This window comes from Delphinus delphis, chromosome X (genome assembly GCF_949987515.2).
Source record: "Delphinus delphis chromosome X, mDelDel1.2, whole genome shotgun sequence".
NCBI lineage: Eukaryota > Metazoa > Chordata > Mammalia > Artiodactyla > Delphinidae > Delphinus > Delphinus delphis.
The window spans coordinates 114,235,930-114,250,392 of NC_082704.1; the positions used below are offsets into that span (position 1 = coordinate 114,235,930).

Genomic DNA, 14,463 nt, shown 5'->3' on the forward strand with positions numbered 1-14,463 from the left:
AGTATTAAAAATTTAACATATATCTACTTACTCCTGGTCTCTTACTTCTAAGTAGTAAGATTATTTCCAAAAAATGGAAATGACAGTATATATTAAAAACTGTTCAACAGTAAACAACTGGAAGCAAACTAAAGACACATCAAAAGGAAATTAAATAACTTATGGTTATTCCTTAAACAATTTATGGTTCATCTCTAGACACTGGAATACTATGCAGCCATAAACAAGAGTAAGACAGCTTATCACATATTAATTTAGAATGATCTGTAAGACGTGAAGAAAAAAGCAGGATACACAATAGTGTATAAATACACTACTTTTTTAAAACAGATGGGAGGGAGAAAGAATTATATATATACTATAGTTGCTTATATATGTATTGCATATTTACTATAGTTGCTTATATAGGTAACAAAGATCCCTGGAAATAAAAATAAGAAATGAAACTAGGAAGGGGAACAGTGTGGTTGGCATAGCAGTCCAAAGACTTTTTACTGAATACTTGTTTCTTGTTTCTGAATACTTTTACTCCATAGGTTTCAGTTTAGAACCATGTAAAGACATGACCTATTCACAAATAAACATTTAACAACTTGAAAACTTAAATAAAAAGTGTCTGTAACACTGCTTGCTATTTTACGATATCTATGATTTTTCTTAGGATGGTAAGATATTGCTTTTCCTTTTTCCTTGAGGAAAGAATACAGCCTCATGTGCCATGACCCAGTCTTATTTTAGAAACAGGTTTCAAGTACTGTACTTACAGTTCCGCCCATGTGAAGAGGCAGGTATTCTACACTGACATAGTCTTGGACGTCATTTTTACTTGTAAACTTCAACAAACTCACTGCTTCTGGACCAAGCCAGGATTTCACAATTTTGAAAGCAGCTGAAGAAAAAACAGTCACTTCATTAAATTCCTTTCATTTTCTTTCTCGATTTACTTACTGTATGTGCTAACCCACGTCCTCTGAAATTAGTTCAGGCTAAAATCTGTTAATATGTATTTTTCCATGGCACAGTACTTAATTCACATTCTCTAATCTCTGTAGGCATCTACATTTTGACTGTCCCTTGTGGGTTTCAAATGTTCCAGGAAGATTCAGGAAGATTAAATTATCCTGATGTTCATTAATAAACCTATCAGGGTTTTGGCCTCTGTACAAATCCATCAATGATCCCAACTACTAAGATTTCCAGACAATGAATCAAACAGCATTGTGATTCACTAATATGTACAATAGTATGAGAAGAGTCGTTTGCCTTATGCCTCTCTGATAAACCCCCAATCTGAAAAACCTTCTCAAATGAGAAGTCAGAAAGAGAAAAAAGCAGGCTTCCTCATTATGCGTGAGCCAGACCCAGACTTTCCATCCTAAGCCTGAACTTCTGTGCCTTTCTCCCAAGCCCTGCAGCTTAGAACTGTGACGTTCTTATAGAATCCGCAAGAATAAACTGTTATCAAACACAGCTGTTTAGTAATTACAATTTTGTTCTGTCATGCCATTCTGATTTACTTAAACTTTTAAACCTCGTTTCCATCATGACTTTCTCAGCACATTTTAAAGGAATTAAAAGAGAAATCCAGCATTAAATTTTCAGAAGTGTCAATGAAAAAAAATCAGGAAATAAAACCGCATGATAAAGATTAAACAGTGGTTCAGAAAATTGCATTTTTACTTTGGCTAATTGTGCTTAAAATTTTTTTACATAACATTTACATTTTCATTAATTTCAATTTAAAAAGTCTGAGTTGACATGTTTGAAGCTATGCTACTTGAATTAACTGAAGTGCAAAATCTGACTTTTTATAACAGCTTTATGGAGATAAAACTTACATATCATAAAATTCACCCTTTTAAAGTATACACATCAATGTTTTTTATTTAGTATATTCACAGAGTTGTGTAACCCATCACCACTATCTAATTTTAGAACACTGTCATCACACCGAAAAGAAATCTGCCCCCACTGGCAATCTCTCCTTATTCTCCCTTCTCCCATTCCCTGGCAACCACTAATCTAGTTTCTGTCTTTATGGATTTGCTCATTTTGTATAAATGGAATCATGCAACATGTGTTTTTTTTCATACTGGCTTTGTTCACTCAGCATGTTAAGGTTATCTATGATGTAGCATGTATCAGTATTTAATTCCTTTTTATGACTGAATAACTTTCCATTTTATGGATATGTAACATTTGTTTATCCATTTATCAACTGATGAACTTTGGATTGTTTCCACTTTTCACTATTATGAATAACGCTACCAAGAACATTTGTGTACAACTCTTTGTGTAGACATGTTTTCAATTCCCTTGGGGATATACCTAGGAGTGGAATTGCTGGGTCACATGGTAATTCTATGTTTAATGTTTTCAGGAACCGCCAAACTGTTTTTCCACAGTGGCTGCACCATTTAACATGCTCACCAGCAACGTATGAGGGCTCCAATTTCTCCACATCATTATCAACACTTGTTACTTTAGTCTTTTTAATTACAGCCATCCTAGTAGGTATGAAGTAGTATCTCATTCGGTTTTTACTTGTATTTCTCTAATGACTAATGATGTTGAGCATCTTTTATGTATTTATTGCCATTTGCATATCTTCTTTGGAAAAATGTCTATTAAAATCTTTCACCCATTTTAATTTGGCCATTTGTCGTTTTACTGTTGCATTATAAAAGTTATTTATGTATTCTAGACCTAAGTCCCTCATCAGATGTCTTATGTGTAAATATTTTCTTCCATTCTGAGAGTTGTCTTTTTACCTTCTTGATGGTGTCCCTTGAGGTACACAAGTTTTCAATTTTAATGAAGTACAATGTATCTATTCTTCTGTTGCTTGTGCTTTCTTGGTGTCATACCTAAGAAACCACTGCCTACTCCAAAGTCATATAGATTTACTCCTATGTTTTTTCCTAAGAGTTTTATAATTTTAACTCTGACCCATTTTGAGTTAATTTTTGTATATGACGGAAGGTAGAGGTCCAACTTCATTCTTTTGAATGTGGATATTCGGTTGTCCCAGTACCATTTATTAAAAAGACTAATCTTTCTCCACCTAATTGTCTGACCATTAACAAATCAATTAATCATAAATGTTACAGTTTATTTCTGGACTTTCAATTCTGTTTTACTGATCTATGTGTCTATTCTGATGTCCACACCACAACATCTTAATTATTATAGCTTTGTAGTGAGTTTTCAAACTAAGAGGTACAGGACCTCCCTGGTGGTCCAGTCGTTAAGAACCTATCTTGCAACACAAGGGACGCTGGTTCAACCCCTGGTTAGGGAACTAAGATCCCACATGCTGTGGGGCGACTAAGCCCACACATCACAACTAGAGACCCCGTATGCCGCAACTACAAAGCCCATGTGCTCTGGAGCCGGTGCGCCACAACGAGAGAGAAGCCTGTGCACTGCAACAAAGAGCCAGCGCACTGCAATGAGAACAAAAGATCCTGTGTGCCTCAACTAAGACCCAATCCAGCCAAAAAAAAAAAAAAAAAAAAAAAAAAAAAAAAACAAGAGGTGTGAGTCCTTCCATTTCACTGTTCTTTTTCAAGATTATTTTTACTACTCTGGGTCTCTTGCATTTCCATATGAATTTAAGGACAAACTTGTCAATTTCTGTAAAAAAAAAAAAAAAAAGGGGGGGAGGCAGCTGGGATTTTGACAGGGACTGCATTGAATCTTAGCAATATTAGGTCTTCTAATCTATTAACAAGAGATGAGTATTTACTTAGGTCTTGCATTTCCTTCGATGGTGTTTTGTAGTTTTCAGCATGAGTCTTCAACTTCTTTTATTATTTCTAAGTATTTTGTTCTTTGTGATGCTATTATAAATGGAATTAATTTCATTTTTGTATTATTGATTGCCAGTGTACAGAAATACAACTGGTTTTGTGTATTGACTTTGTATCCTGCCACCTTGCTGAACTCATTTATTAGTTCTAATAGGCTTTTGTGTGTGTGTATTCCTTAAACGTTTCCATATAGAAGATGTCACCTGCATATATAGATAGTATGACTTCTTCTTTTCCAATCTGGATGCTTTTTATTTCTTTTTCTTGCCAAAGTGCCCTGGCAATGTAAGTGGTAAGAGCTGACAACCTTATCTTGTTCCTGATCTTAGGGGGGAAAATATTCATTCTTTTATTGCTAAGTATGATGTTAGCCGTGGGTTTTCATAGATGTTGGTTTTACATAGATGCCCTTTATCGGGGTGAGGAAATTCTCTTCTGTGAAAAATTAACTTTACCCAAAGAAAGGTCTGGCCTTTACCCTCAGCTTCTGGAGGTAACCTTCATGCCTGTTGGAGTGTCTTTGTTTGCCTAGGGACCCCGAGTCACACTGGAACAATACAATTTAGGGTGGGGGCTTTGGGTCACACAGTATCTGTAGACCTCTGGAGAGACTGGAGACTGAGATGAACCATGTGATAAACTGGTCAGGCCTAGGAAATGGAGCCCCAATAAAAACTCTGAACACTGAGGTTTGGGTGAGCTTCCCTGTTTGAAAATACTTCATGAGCACTGTCACATATTGATGACGTGAAAGTAACACACTCCACATTTGGTACTTCCCTGGATTCTACCATATGTTTTTTTTTTTTTTACCCTTGGCTGATTTTAATCTGAATTGTTTCCTGGTAATAAACCATAACTTTGAGTACAATAGCTTTCAGTGAGTTCTGTGAATGATTCCAGTAAACCTGAGGGTAGTTTTGGAAACCCCTTGAACTTACAATTAGTGTCATAAGTGAGGGTAGTCTTGTGTGAACTACTGTGATCCAACTAACTTGGCAGTTGTCCCAACTCTTTGAACCTTCTATTCCTAGTTTCTTGGGTGCTTTTATCAGGAGAGTGTAGTGGATTTTGTCAAATACTTTTTGTGTCTATTAAGATGATCATGTGATTTTTTTTCTTTAGTCTATTAATATGTTGGATAACTGGTTGATTTTCATATGTTGAACCAACTTTGCATTTCTGAGATAAATCCCACTTGATCATAGTATATAATCCTTTTTATATGCTGCTAGATTCGGTTTGTTACTTTATTGAGGGCTGGTCCATTTATATTCATAAGGGATATTAGTCTGATATTAGTTTTCTTTTTCTGTGATGTTTATTATTAGGGATATACTTGCCTCATAAAATGAGTTGGGAAGTGTTTTCTATTTTTTGGAAGAGTTTGAGAAGAACTGGTGTTGATCCTTCTTTATATGCTTAGTAGAATTTACTAGTGAAGCCATTTAGGGTCTTAGCTTTTCTTTGTGACAAGTTTTTTGATTACTAATTCAATTTCTTTTGTTATACTTCTATTCAGAATCTTGAGTCCATTTCGATAGTTTGTGTCTCTCTAGGAACTTGCCCATTTCATCTAGGTTATCTAATTTCTTGGCACACAACTGTTCACAGTATTCCCTTATAATCCTTTACATTTCTGTAAGGTCAGTAGTAATGTCTCTTCTTTCATTCCTGATTTTAATAATTTGAGTCTTTTTTTCTTCATCAGTTTAGCTAAAGTTTTGTCAATTTTGTTGAACTTTTCAAAAAACCGAGTTTTGATTTCATTGGTTTTCTCTACTGCTTTCTATGTAACAATTGATTGGCAAACATGAATGAAAATGCACATTCTGAAAATAACATTAAATTTACAACCACATCCGAGTTGGTAAAGAATGTTTTTCAATGGTTTAAATTTTTTTTTGCCAAAAATATATACCATGACTGTCCTAAGGATTATGTGACTATAGAGATTTGGACTAAATTTTAGATTCATCCCATCTTCTTCCTCAACACCTGAAGCCCATGAGAGAACCTAGCCAAGGTCTGCATTCTGTGACATATCCCATCTGTAGATGACAAACAGGTCTTCTGGCTATAGTTTTACCTGAATGACCGAACATTTTAAAACTGTTTTTAGACAAGACTAATGGGTATCCCCAGAGCCTGGGGGTACAACGCTGGCCCAGTTTGCTTAGGAACAGCCTTTGCATGTTCTAGCTCCAGCCTCTTAAAATTACACACCAAACACAATAACATTCTTTTTTAAACAACCATAGAAATACGGCTAAATTGGCAAAGAAAAAAAAAATCAGACGTTTTATGTTAGGAAAGTATAAGTAATATACTCACCGTTCATTATCCAAGGCATATCAAAGATCACCATTTTTGCTGAAAGATAAAAAAAATTCATTGTCTGTGACTTAGTACCACAATAGTAGTCACTTATACCTGGCCTAAAAAAAACTAGTGATCTAAATATATCTAAAAACTGAGATGGATGACTCAGTTTTAATTCCATAAAGTGTGAGTGGTGCTAGAACTAAACTGACTTCTCACAATGGTGAGGGGCTCACCTAGGAGGATGGCTTGTGTGAAATGAATAATGTACTATCACTGCCCTTTGGCAAATAGCGTGTTCTTTTATTCATTTATTGCTTTTGTTGTTTGCAGAAAGGTACCAAACAAAATAGTAAGTGGGTAAGTGGAAACTCTGGATGTGGCAAGTCATATTAGTGCTGAAGTCCACTGAGCTTTAAAATGATTTCAATGTCTAATTTATGGCTTCAATTCTAGTTTTCTAGACATTATATTGTTAAACCCACTCTGACAGTTGCCCCATTTTTAAGAAATCATTATGTTTTAAGAAACAAAAATGATTTCAACTTTTCTTAATATTATGAGCCTCAGGAAACCAATAATTCCAAAGTATACAGAAATTTTATTTGTATACTTAGATGAAGATATTAAGCAGCCCTATTAACAATTGTGAGAAAGAATCAGAACCCACAGAGGGGATTTTTGATAACAAATTCATTCTTCTATTCCAGATGAATCAAAACATAATTTCATTCTTCCCTGAACAGAGAACTTCCTAGAATGATTATATTAATGTAGGACAAATAATGCACATGTAAGGAACAAGGTACTTGCAAAGAGGTACCCTGGTGCTCAATACCTCAGTTTTCATCTGAGATATGCCTAAAAAGATTTTGACTCAAGATTTTAAGAATATTATATTTCATGACAAATTTTGAAACATGATCAACTTAAGATTCTATAAAATTCAATGTCTGTGGGCTTCCCTGGTGGCGCAGTGGTTGGGAGTCCGCCTGCCGATGCAGGGGACACGGGTTCGTGCCCCGGTCCGGGAGGATCCCACATGCCGCGGAGCGGGTGGGCCCGTGGGCCATGGCCACTGAGCCCGCGCGTCTGGAGCCTGTGCTCCGCAACGGGAGATGCCACAAGAGTGAGAGGCCCATGTACCGCAAAAAAAAAAAAAAAAAAAATTCAATGTCTGCAAAACATTATGTAGCTAGAATAAATATATTATCTCTAGTTATTTGGAATGACAGTGTTCAGTTCATCTTGATATACACCCATGAATTTATTAATAGTTTTCTGAAAAGAATCTTAGACGTGTTTTATAAAGTAATAGTAATATTTATGTTCTTTATAAATAGCTCTTCACAAACCCCTTTGGATATTTCAGTAAACAAGTAGATATTTTATATTCATTTTGTACATGAAAGAAAAAAATCTAATAATCCAGGGCAGTGATTCCCTACTGACCAATGACTGGCACCACTCAGCAAGTCTTAATGAATCAGGGTATATGCCAGATCCAGGAAGAATTCAGAAGGAACAGCAGATCCTACAGGTTCCCCAAACTAGACATTCTCTTTACCTAAAAATGTTCATCAACACTCTCTCTGAAGACACGAGAGCACAGGGCTAGGAGTGGCAATGATCCTCGATATCCACCACGCTTTCTGTCTGTTTCTCACATCACATTAACACTAATGTGAAAGCACGTCAAAATAAAATGACTTAGGCATTTCATGCTGTAGTGTCACCTGAGTCACAAGTCCCCAAAGACGCTAATTGTGGCATTTGCCAGGGGTGTGCCCAGGCAGACCTGTGAGTTTCCACTTCTGATGTCCCTGTTGCCTCTCTTCTGTCTCTTCACTTTCAACCCACTGGGGTTTTTAAAAATATTTGACTGTTTATGTGGAATGGCATCTTGATTTCCCTAGGGGGAAGCCATCATGTAAACCTATTAAGTCAAAAATGAATATATAATATTTAGGAGTTCTTCATTCAGGTAATTAATAGAAGAGTCACAATTAAAAACAAACTCCAAATGCAACCAGATTCAAATGTCGTGCACACTAGTCAAGTGCTTTCTTAATGACAATTTAAAAAACGCAACTAGAAACACAATGTACTTTATGTATGAGTATTGCTTATCACACAGTATACTTTACTTACCAATATTGCTCATGTTTCTTGCATGTAAGAAGTTCCAAATAATATTTAAAATTAATTTCTCAATTGAAAAATTAGTAAAAATGGGATAATCTTGGAAATAAATGTACGTTTTTACGTCTCTGTGTGTGTGTGTGTGTGTGTGTGTGTGTGTGTGTGTGTGTGACAGGATGGCATGTACACAGATTATAACTTGAACTCTTAAAACTAACTGCAAAGGACAATGATTATTTATGAAAAATTTCTCCTGTATCTACTAGGATATGTACTTCAACTTCTAGAACATATTTAAGCTCTTCACCAGAAAACAATGTCTCAGGTATTAAAGTCTAAAATAATACAAAGCTCCACAATTCTTAGACACTGTCTACAGTTTCGCTATATTGTATTTTTATAAAGGAGGAAGTTACTTACAGAGGTATTTAGGGTAATAAACCTTAAAGCAGTTGATGATGAAGCGTACAAAGTCCATGTCCTAAAAGAAAGATTATACATTTAAATCTTTAAGAGTGTCCACATTAGAGAATTTTAGATTGCATATTTCTAAAAGTGATAAATTATTAAATATAAATGAGGTAATTATTAAATTCTTTAAAAAATAGTTCATAAATAAGTATTTATATTCCCAGGAGTTAGTTTTTAAGTCATTAAGCTACTTATAATAATCAGTCCTAAAACTGAGTTAAAGAAATTACCTTAAACATCATTCATGTTACCCCAGACTAGTTAGATACTTCAGGCTGCTAAGGTAATGTGGCATTATAAAACGGATCTAAAGAGGAACCCCCGGGCTTCCCTAGTGGTGCAGTGGTTGAGAGTTCGCCTGCCGATGCAGGGTACACGGGTTCGTGCCCCGGTCCGGGAGGATCCCACATGCCGCGGAGCGGCTGGGCCCATGAGCCATGGCCGCTGAGCCTGCACGTACGGAGCCTGCGCTCCGCAACGGGAGAGGCCACAACAGTGAGAGGCCCGCGTACCGCAAAAAAAAAAAATAAATAAATAAAAAATAAAGAGGAACCCCCATAAAGAAATTCTAAACATCTGTCGAACAATTAAAGAATTATTAGAACAAGTATATAGTTTTCAACCTGACTACTTGGAACGACAATATATATGCATGTTAATTCTGATATGTTTGTTTTTTAAACCTAATTTCTATACCTCATAATAGTCAATAAAATATATTTTATTAATCTTTTATACAACAGTTAATCTGATCATATTGGTGTGCTGTATCTACTTCACTTCTAGCTTCTTTCCTCTTGTGTAGGAGCCTAGAATAAGAATTAGAGTTTTTTCGTTTATATTTAAAGGTTGTTCATTGACTTCAATTTCTAGGAGACACAGTTGACTATTGGTTCTACTGCACTGAACACAGCAACATGAAACTAGATTATTAGGGTTACTGTTCACATGGATCATTTCATTCCGTGTGTTTCCACTGGCCACAGGCTGACTTACTGATCAACCATCTTATAAGGACTGTAGGATGAAAGATACAACCAAACTTAAATCTATCAGTTACTCAAAGGTGAGCTGCCCTAGAGATCTGAGTCTATAAAGTTATTCCTAGCATGTGAGTTGTAGCATCTTTAACGCTAATAAACTGAAAATAAGCATCCATAACTATATTACGTATTTATTATGGGATAAATTCTAGCATATAACAATACCTTTATAACTAATCATTATATCCACTGTGCACAGAGTTGAATAATTTGTAGTTAAGTAAGAGTCAAAGAAGGTATCTCAAAATAACTAGTTATGTAAAGATTTGGTTACCTAGTATATGATCTGTGGCTTCCAGACTTTGCCCCAAAAGTCTCTGTCCAATATTCTTTTCATCTTTAATTGAATAACCTTGCTTATAAAATCCCAAATTACTGCTAATTCAAGCCGATTTGATAGGATGCCACTGGTGTACGTGTATTGGTGGGTACTACATAAAGAAGCTCCGTGAAACCCACTGCTCTGCGTTCTGTGAGGATGTTTTCAAGGATGCTATTCATTATCTTGTAAAATGTCTTCCCTTTGAAGACCCATGAAAGACTTTTCTGGACTTCCTTGGCTGTTCAGTGGTTAAGACTCCACGCTTCCAATGCAGGGAGTGCAGGTTTGATCCCTGGTAGGGGAATTAAGATTCCACATGCGTGCAGCCAAAAAATCAATCAATCAGTCAATCAAAAAAAATTTTTTTAATTAAAGAATAAAACTTGAAAAAAAAAAAAAGAAAGACTTTTCTTCTGGTTCAAGTATCAGCAATAGATAAACTTCCCTAAAATGCTGGTTTTAAAGTATGTCCACTGAGTTATTTTATTTGTCTTATCTTTACTGGAGTATAATTGCTTTATGATGTTGTGTTCACTGAGTAATTTTAAATGATTCCATTTCTTTCAGGCAAGCTTAAAGCCAAATTAGTGGCCTAACTCTAGTAAATAATTTAAATTTTGACTTGCAATTATGTATACATCTTTAAAGGTTGACTTAAATCTTTTCTGAATTACGAGGGTCATGTATAAACATAATTCAGTAAGATTCTAGTATTTGAAAACATTAATGATTTAACTACTTAGTAATGCAAATAAACTTTATAAATTAAAGATAATGAAACAGTATATAAGTAGCTTGAAAAATAATCAGCTCAATTCCTTGCCCCTGTATTTGTCAATAAAAAACATTAACATTTATTTTTTATGATTCTGGGTTAATAAATAGAAAACTATCATACATAAAGAATAACAGAATCATAATTTATTATTATGCAATATTTATTTATCTAGGCATTTTGATTTAGATTTTGGGTATAAAATGGTTTATTCTGTAATCTAGAACTCATTGACATGGAAACTAGATTGAAAAAATAACCCAGGGCAAATGACTCTTAGAGACAAAGAAAGATGAAAAAAAACTTGTAGTCCCACTGCCTAAAAAAACTCTAGCCTGTTTTTTGTTTGTTTGTTTGTTTAATGTCTAAGACTTCCCTTTTGGGGGCTATGTATCACTATGATATAACCCTGTCGCCCTTTTCTCTTAAAAAAAAAAAGCTATTTTCCAATATTACTACAAATTCTTTACAAACACCATTTTACATACCTACACATACTCCATCAATTAGATACACCATAATTCACTTCACTGTATTGACATTTACATTTTTTTTACTTTTTCACCATTTTAAATGACACTCTGAAAAAACATTTTGATGTACACTTTTTCTATACTCAGGTTTATTTCTTTAGAATAGATTTCAAGAAGTTAGTTACCAGGCAAAGAGTATGAATACGAACACTTCAGGGATATTAACATACTTTGCCAACTGGAGTTTGAAAAAGATTTCAACGCTGCCCCAGGCATGTCTCCGAACACCACTTCACTGCTACCAGAATTAGCCCAGCTTTGAGTGTTAAGAGACAACAGCTCTAATAAATGCGCCAACAAATTCCCATCACTGCTGAAGGGTTTGTAGTTGGCACTAAGGTCACAAGGGCCCAAATTAAAGACCGGTAGGTTTTATTTATTTTTTAAGCTTGGCAAAATCACCTGAAGAAAACTGGTTTCCAAAGCTAACCAAATCAAACAGAAAGCGAACCTAAACGAGCAAACAAAAAACCTCAACAAAATCACAAAGTGCTGGATGTGCAAAAATGCAGGTGAACATCTCGCCACTGCAAAACATGGCATGCGGGTAATGGTACGCTGGAGAGCATACGTTACTGTACTCCACATTTCCTGAGTGCATTACTCTGTGCCAGGCACGGGGAGGTGCTGTATAGGGTATTATTAGCTCTGATAGAAAAGTTCACTGTTACCACATCTACTCATTACTCTGCCAGCCTCGACGTCTTCCTTCCATATCCTATGTATCAGACAAGGAACATTTCTAGGAAATCTACAGTTTCAATGCCAAATACTGAAGCACATTTAATTTTTTGCAAATCCTATTCCACGTTTGACTTCACTCACAATGCAGGGGTTGGAAATAAATCCCAAACATGACTTGGTTAGCTCTATTTTACAGGACAACTTGGTCAAGGGGGTAGTGGCAGGGAGGACAGGAGAGAGGGAGGATGTCATGATAAACAATGATTTAGAATTAATGAAAAATGCTTACTATGCTATTTATTCCAGTCTCTGACAGGTCAAACATCACTGTTACAGGTTTCCCATTTTCTCTCTTAGCATACCGTTCCAACCAGAACGCAATAAGCTTCTTTTTGTCCATTATGGTCTTCTGGTCTTTTATATGATACTTCACCCTGATCCAGACTTTAAGCAGGTCATAAGATAAAAATAAGAAAAAATATTTATGGCATTATAATATTATTTATGCATATATTATATCATTCCTTTTCCTTAACATTTGTCTTTATTTTGTTTCTCAGATTAAAAACATCTCTTCGAAATAGTATATACTAGGGAACCTTAAAGAGTAGCAGAAAGGTAAACTATTTTCCCCCCTTAGAAAATACACTTCCCCCCTTAGTAAGTAAGGGAAAAAACAATATTTGGTAATAACCTAAAAGTACTCTACACTGTGGTTAACAAAAAACAGAGCACTAGAAAAATGTTCCGTCCAGAGGAAAAGCCCAGACAGAAGCACGATGGCAGCATGAGCGGGTGTCGTGTGTGGGGACGGAGCCTGGCAACCATTCAGAGTGGTGGCAGCTAGGACAAGATGTGACGAGTGGTGAGAGGAGCAGCTAAACAGAGAGACAGGCGGGGCTTGAAGAAATCTGCATGAAATGCTAAGGGGGTAGGGGTTGGGAGTGAACTGAGGAAGTGCTACTGAAATCGGAGGAGGGGCTAAAGTGAAGCTCTGTCAGAGGAAGAGCCGACGGCTGTGGGCCCGAGCTGGGAGTACGGGGAGGGCGGGTGGTGGGACGCATGTGGTTCAGCTGTGTGTTGTATTGAAGGCGGCCAACCATCAATCCGGTGGGCAGCTGGATGTGTACATGCATGTGGCCTGGGGACAGCCTGGGGTCACCGCTGTTGGGGAGAAGGCAGCTGAAGGTGCCAACGTACTTGAGATCACCCAAGGAGACTGCATCAGCTGGAAAGGAAAAGAGGCCAAGAAAGGAACAAAGCCTGGGAAGCACATGTGAGATACAGGTGGAATAAGAGGAATGGGAAAGGAAGACTGAGGGGGAGCCAGCAATGGGAGGGAAACGCTACGAGAGCACTGTTACAACAGGAGCCGACCACGGGCCACACACAGGGTGCGCAAGGCGGGCACGACCGTGCAGCAAACTGCCTTGGCAGGACATCTGCTCAGGATGGGGCTCTGACACTCCTGCTGAGTCCCAGCATTGGTACAAACCAAGTTATTCCTCTATCCCCTTTGCCCCAAATTCGGCTTGGCCCATTTAGCCACCCTTAGTGACTATCAAAAAGATTTTCCATAAAGATACTGGGTTGAATTTTAACATCAGTAAATTAGAAAGAAGATAATGACTCTGAGTTACATCCTTTTGGCTGTGTGATGGGATGTGGCACTTGCCTTTACAGCCTACTTTATTATAATGCAAACGGTACATTCAACTACTAAGTATCTGACGCTTGGTCCAGCTGACCCTAACAATCCCTATTGTAGGAAACCTGACGTGTGGTACATACGTAGAAAGCTCTGCCTATTATTAATTCAGTTGAGATGGATGGCTACATCTCAAAATCCTGAAAAGCCAGTACGTACATTATACTTACACAACTTGTTGCCTTCTTTGTCATAACCGTGGAGATAAATACCACCAATTTCCAGTAACCACCTGGGAATGGAGGCTTCAGTCAGGTCTAAAAAGTGATAAAGTTGGATGAGTAATTGTAACTTAGACGCCTTTTAAAAACAAAACTTACAACATAAAGGTTACTGTTAATATAGTAGCTCTGACATAAAAAAAGATAAACTTACTAAAAAAAGAAAAAGCTTATGCAAACATCTGGAAAGAACCTCTGACGATAAAAAATGGTGTTTCTTACTAAGTAGAAAAAAAACTACATAAAGACACAGATGACAGAAATGGAAAAAATCCATTTCCTCTTACATATCAGCCATTATGATGTGGACACATCTCCATGTTCTAGTTGTATTTCACCTAATGACTTGCAAACAAATATTATCACGATTGGACAATTTCAAAAGAACATGGCAGTAAATGTCCACATTATAGCCTCAGAAGTGGTATAA

At 36.5% G+C, this 14,463-nt stretch overlaps 1 protein-coding gene across 4 annotated transcripts in view; it reads right to left on the reverse strand.

Moving 5' to 3' along the window:
* Nucleotides 1–14,463, reverse strand: part of MOSPD2 (motile sperm domain containing 2) — a 59,900-nt gene that overhangs the window by 29,084 nt on the left and 16,353 nt on the right. For all 4 annotated transcript variants that reach the window (XR_009518044.2, XR_011246341.1, XM_060002912.2 and 1 more), the window contains exons 4-8: nucleotides 13,983–14,069; nucleotides 12,394–12,548; nucleotides 8,697–8,757; nucleotides 6,147–6,185; nucleotides 765–889 (exon numbers count right to left, since the gene is read on the reverse strand). Coding sequence is in view for 2 of the 4 variants with exons in the window: in XM_060002912.2 (XP_059858895.1) it covers nucleotides 765–889; nucleotides 6,147–6,185; nucleotides 8,697–8,757; nucleotides 12,394–12,548; nucleotides 13,983–14,069 (467 nt within the window). In the remaining 2 variants the exon portion in view is untranslated. The remainder of the gene's footprint in view (nucleotides 1–764; nucleotides 890–6,146; nucleotides 6,186–8,696; nucleotides 8,758–12,393; nucleotides 12,549–13,982; nucleotides 14,070–14,463) is intronic.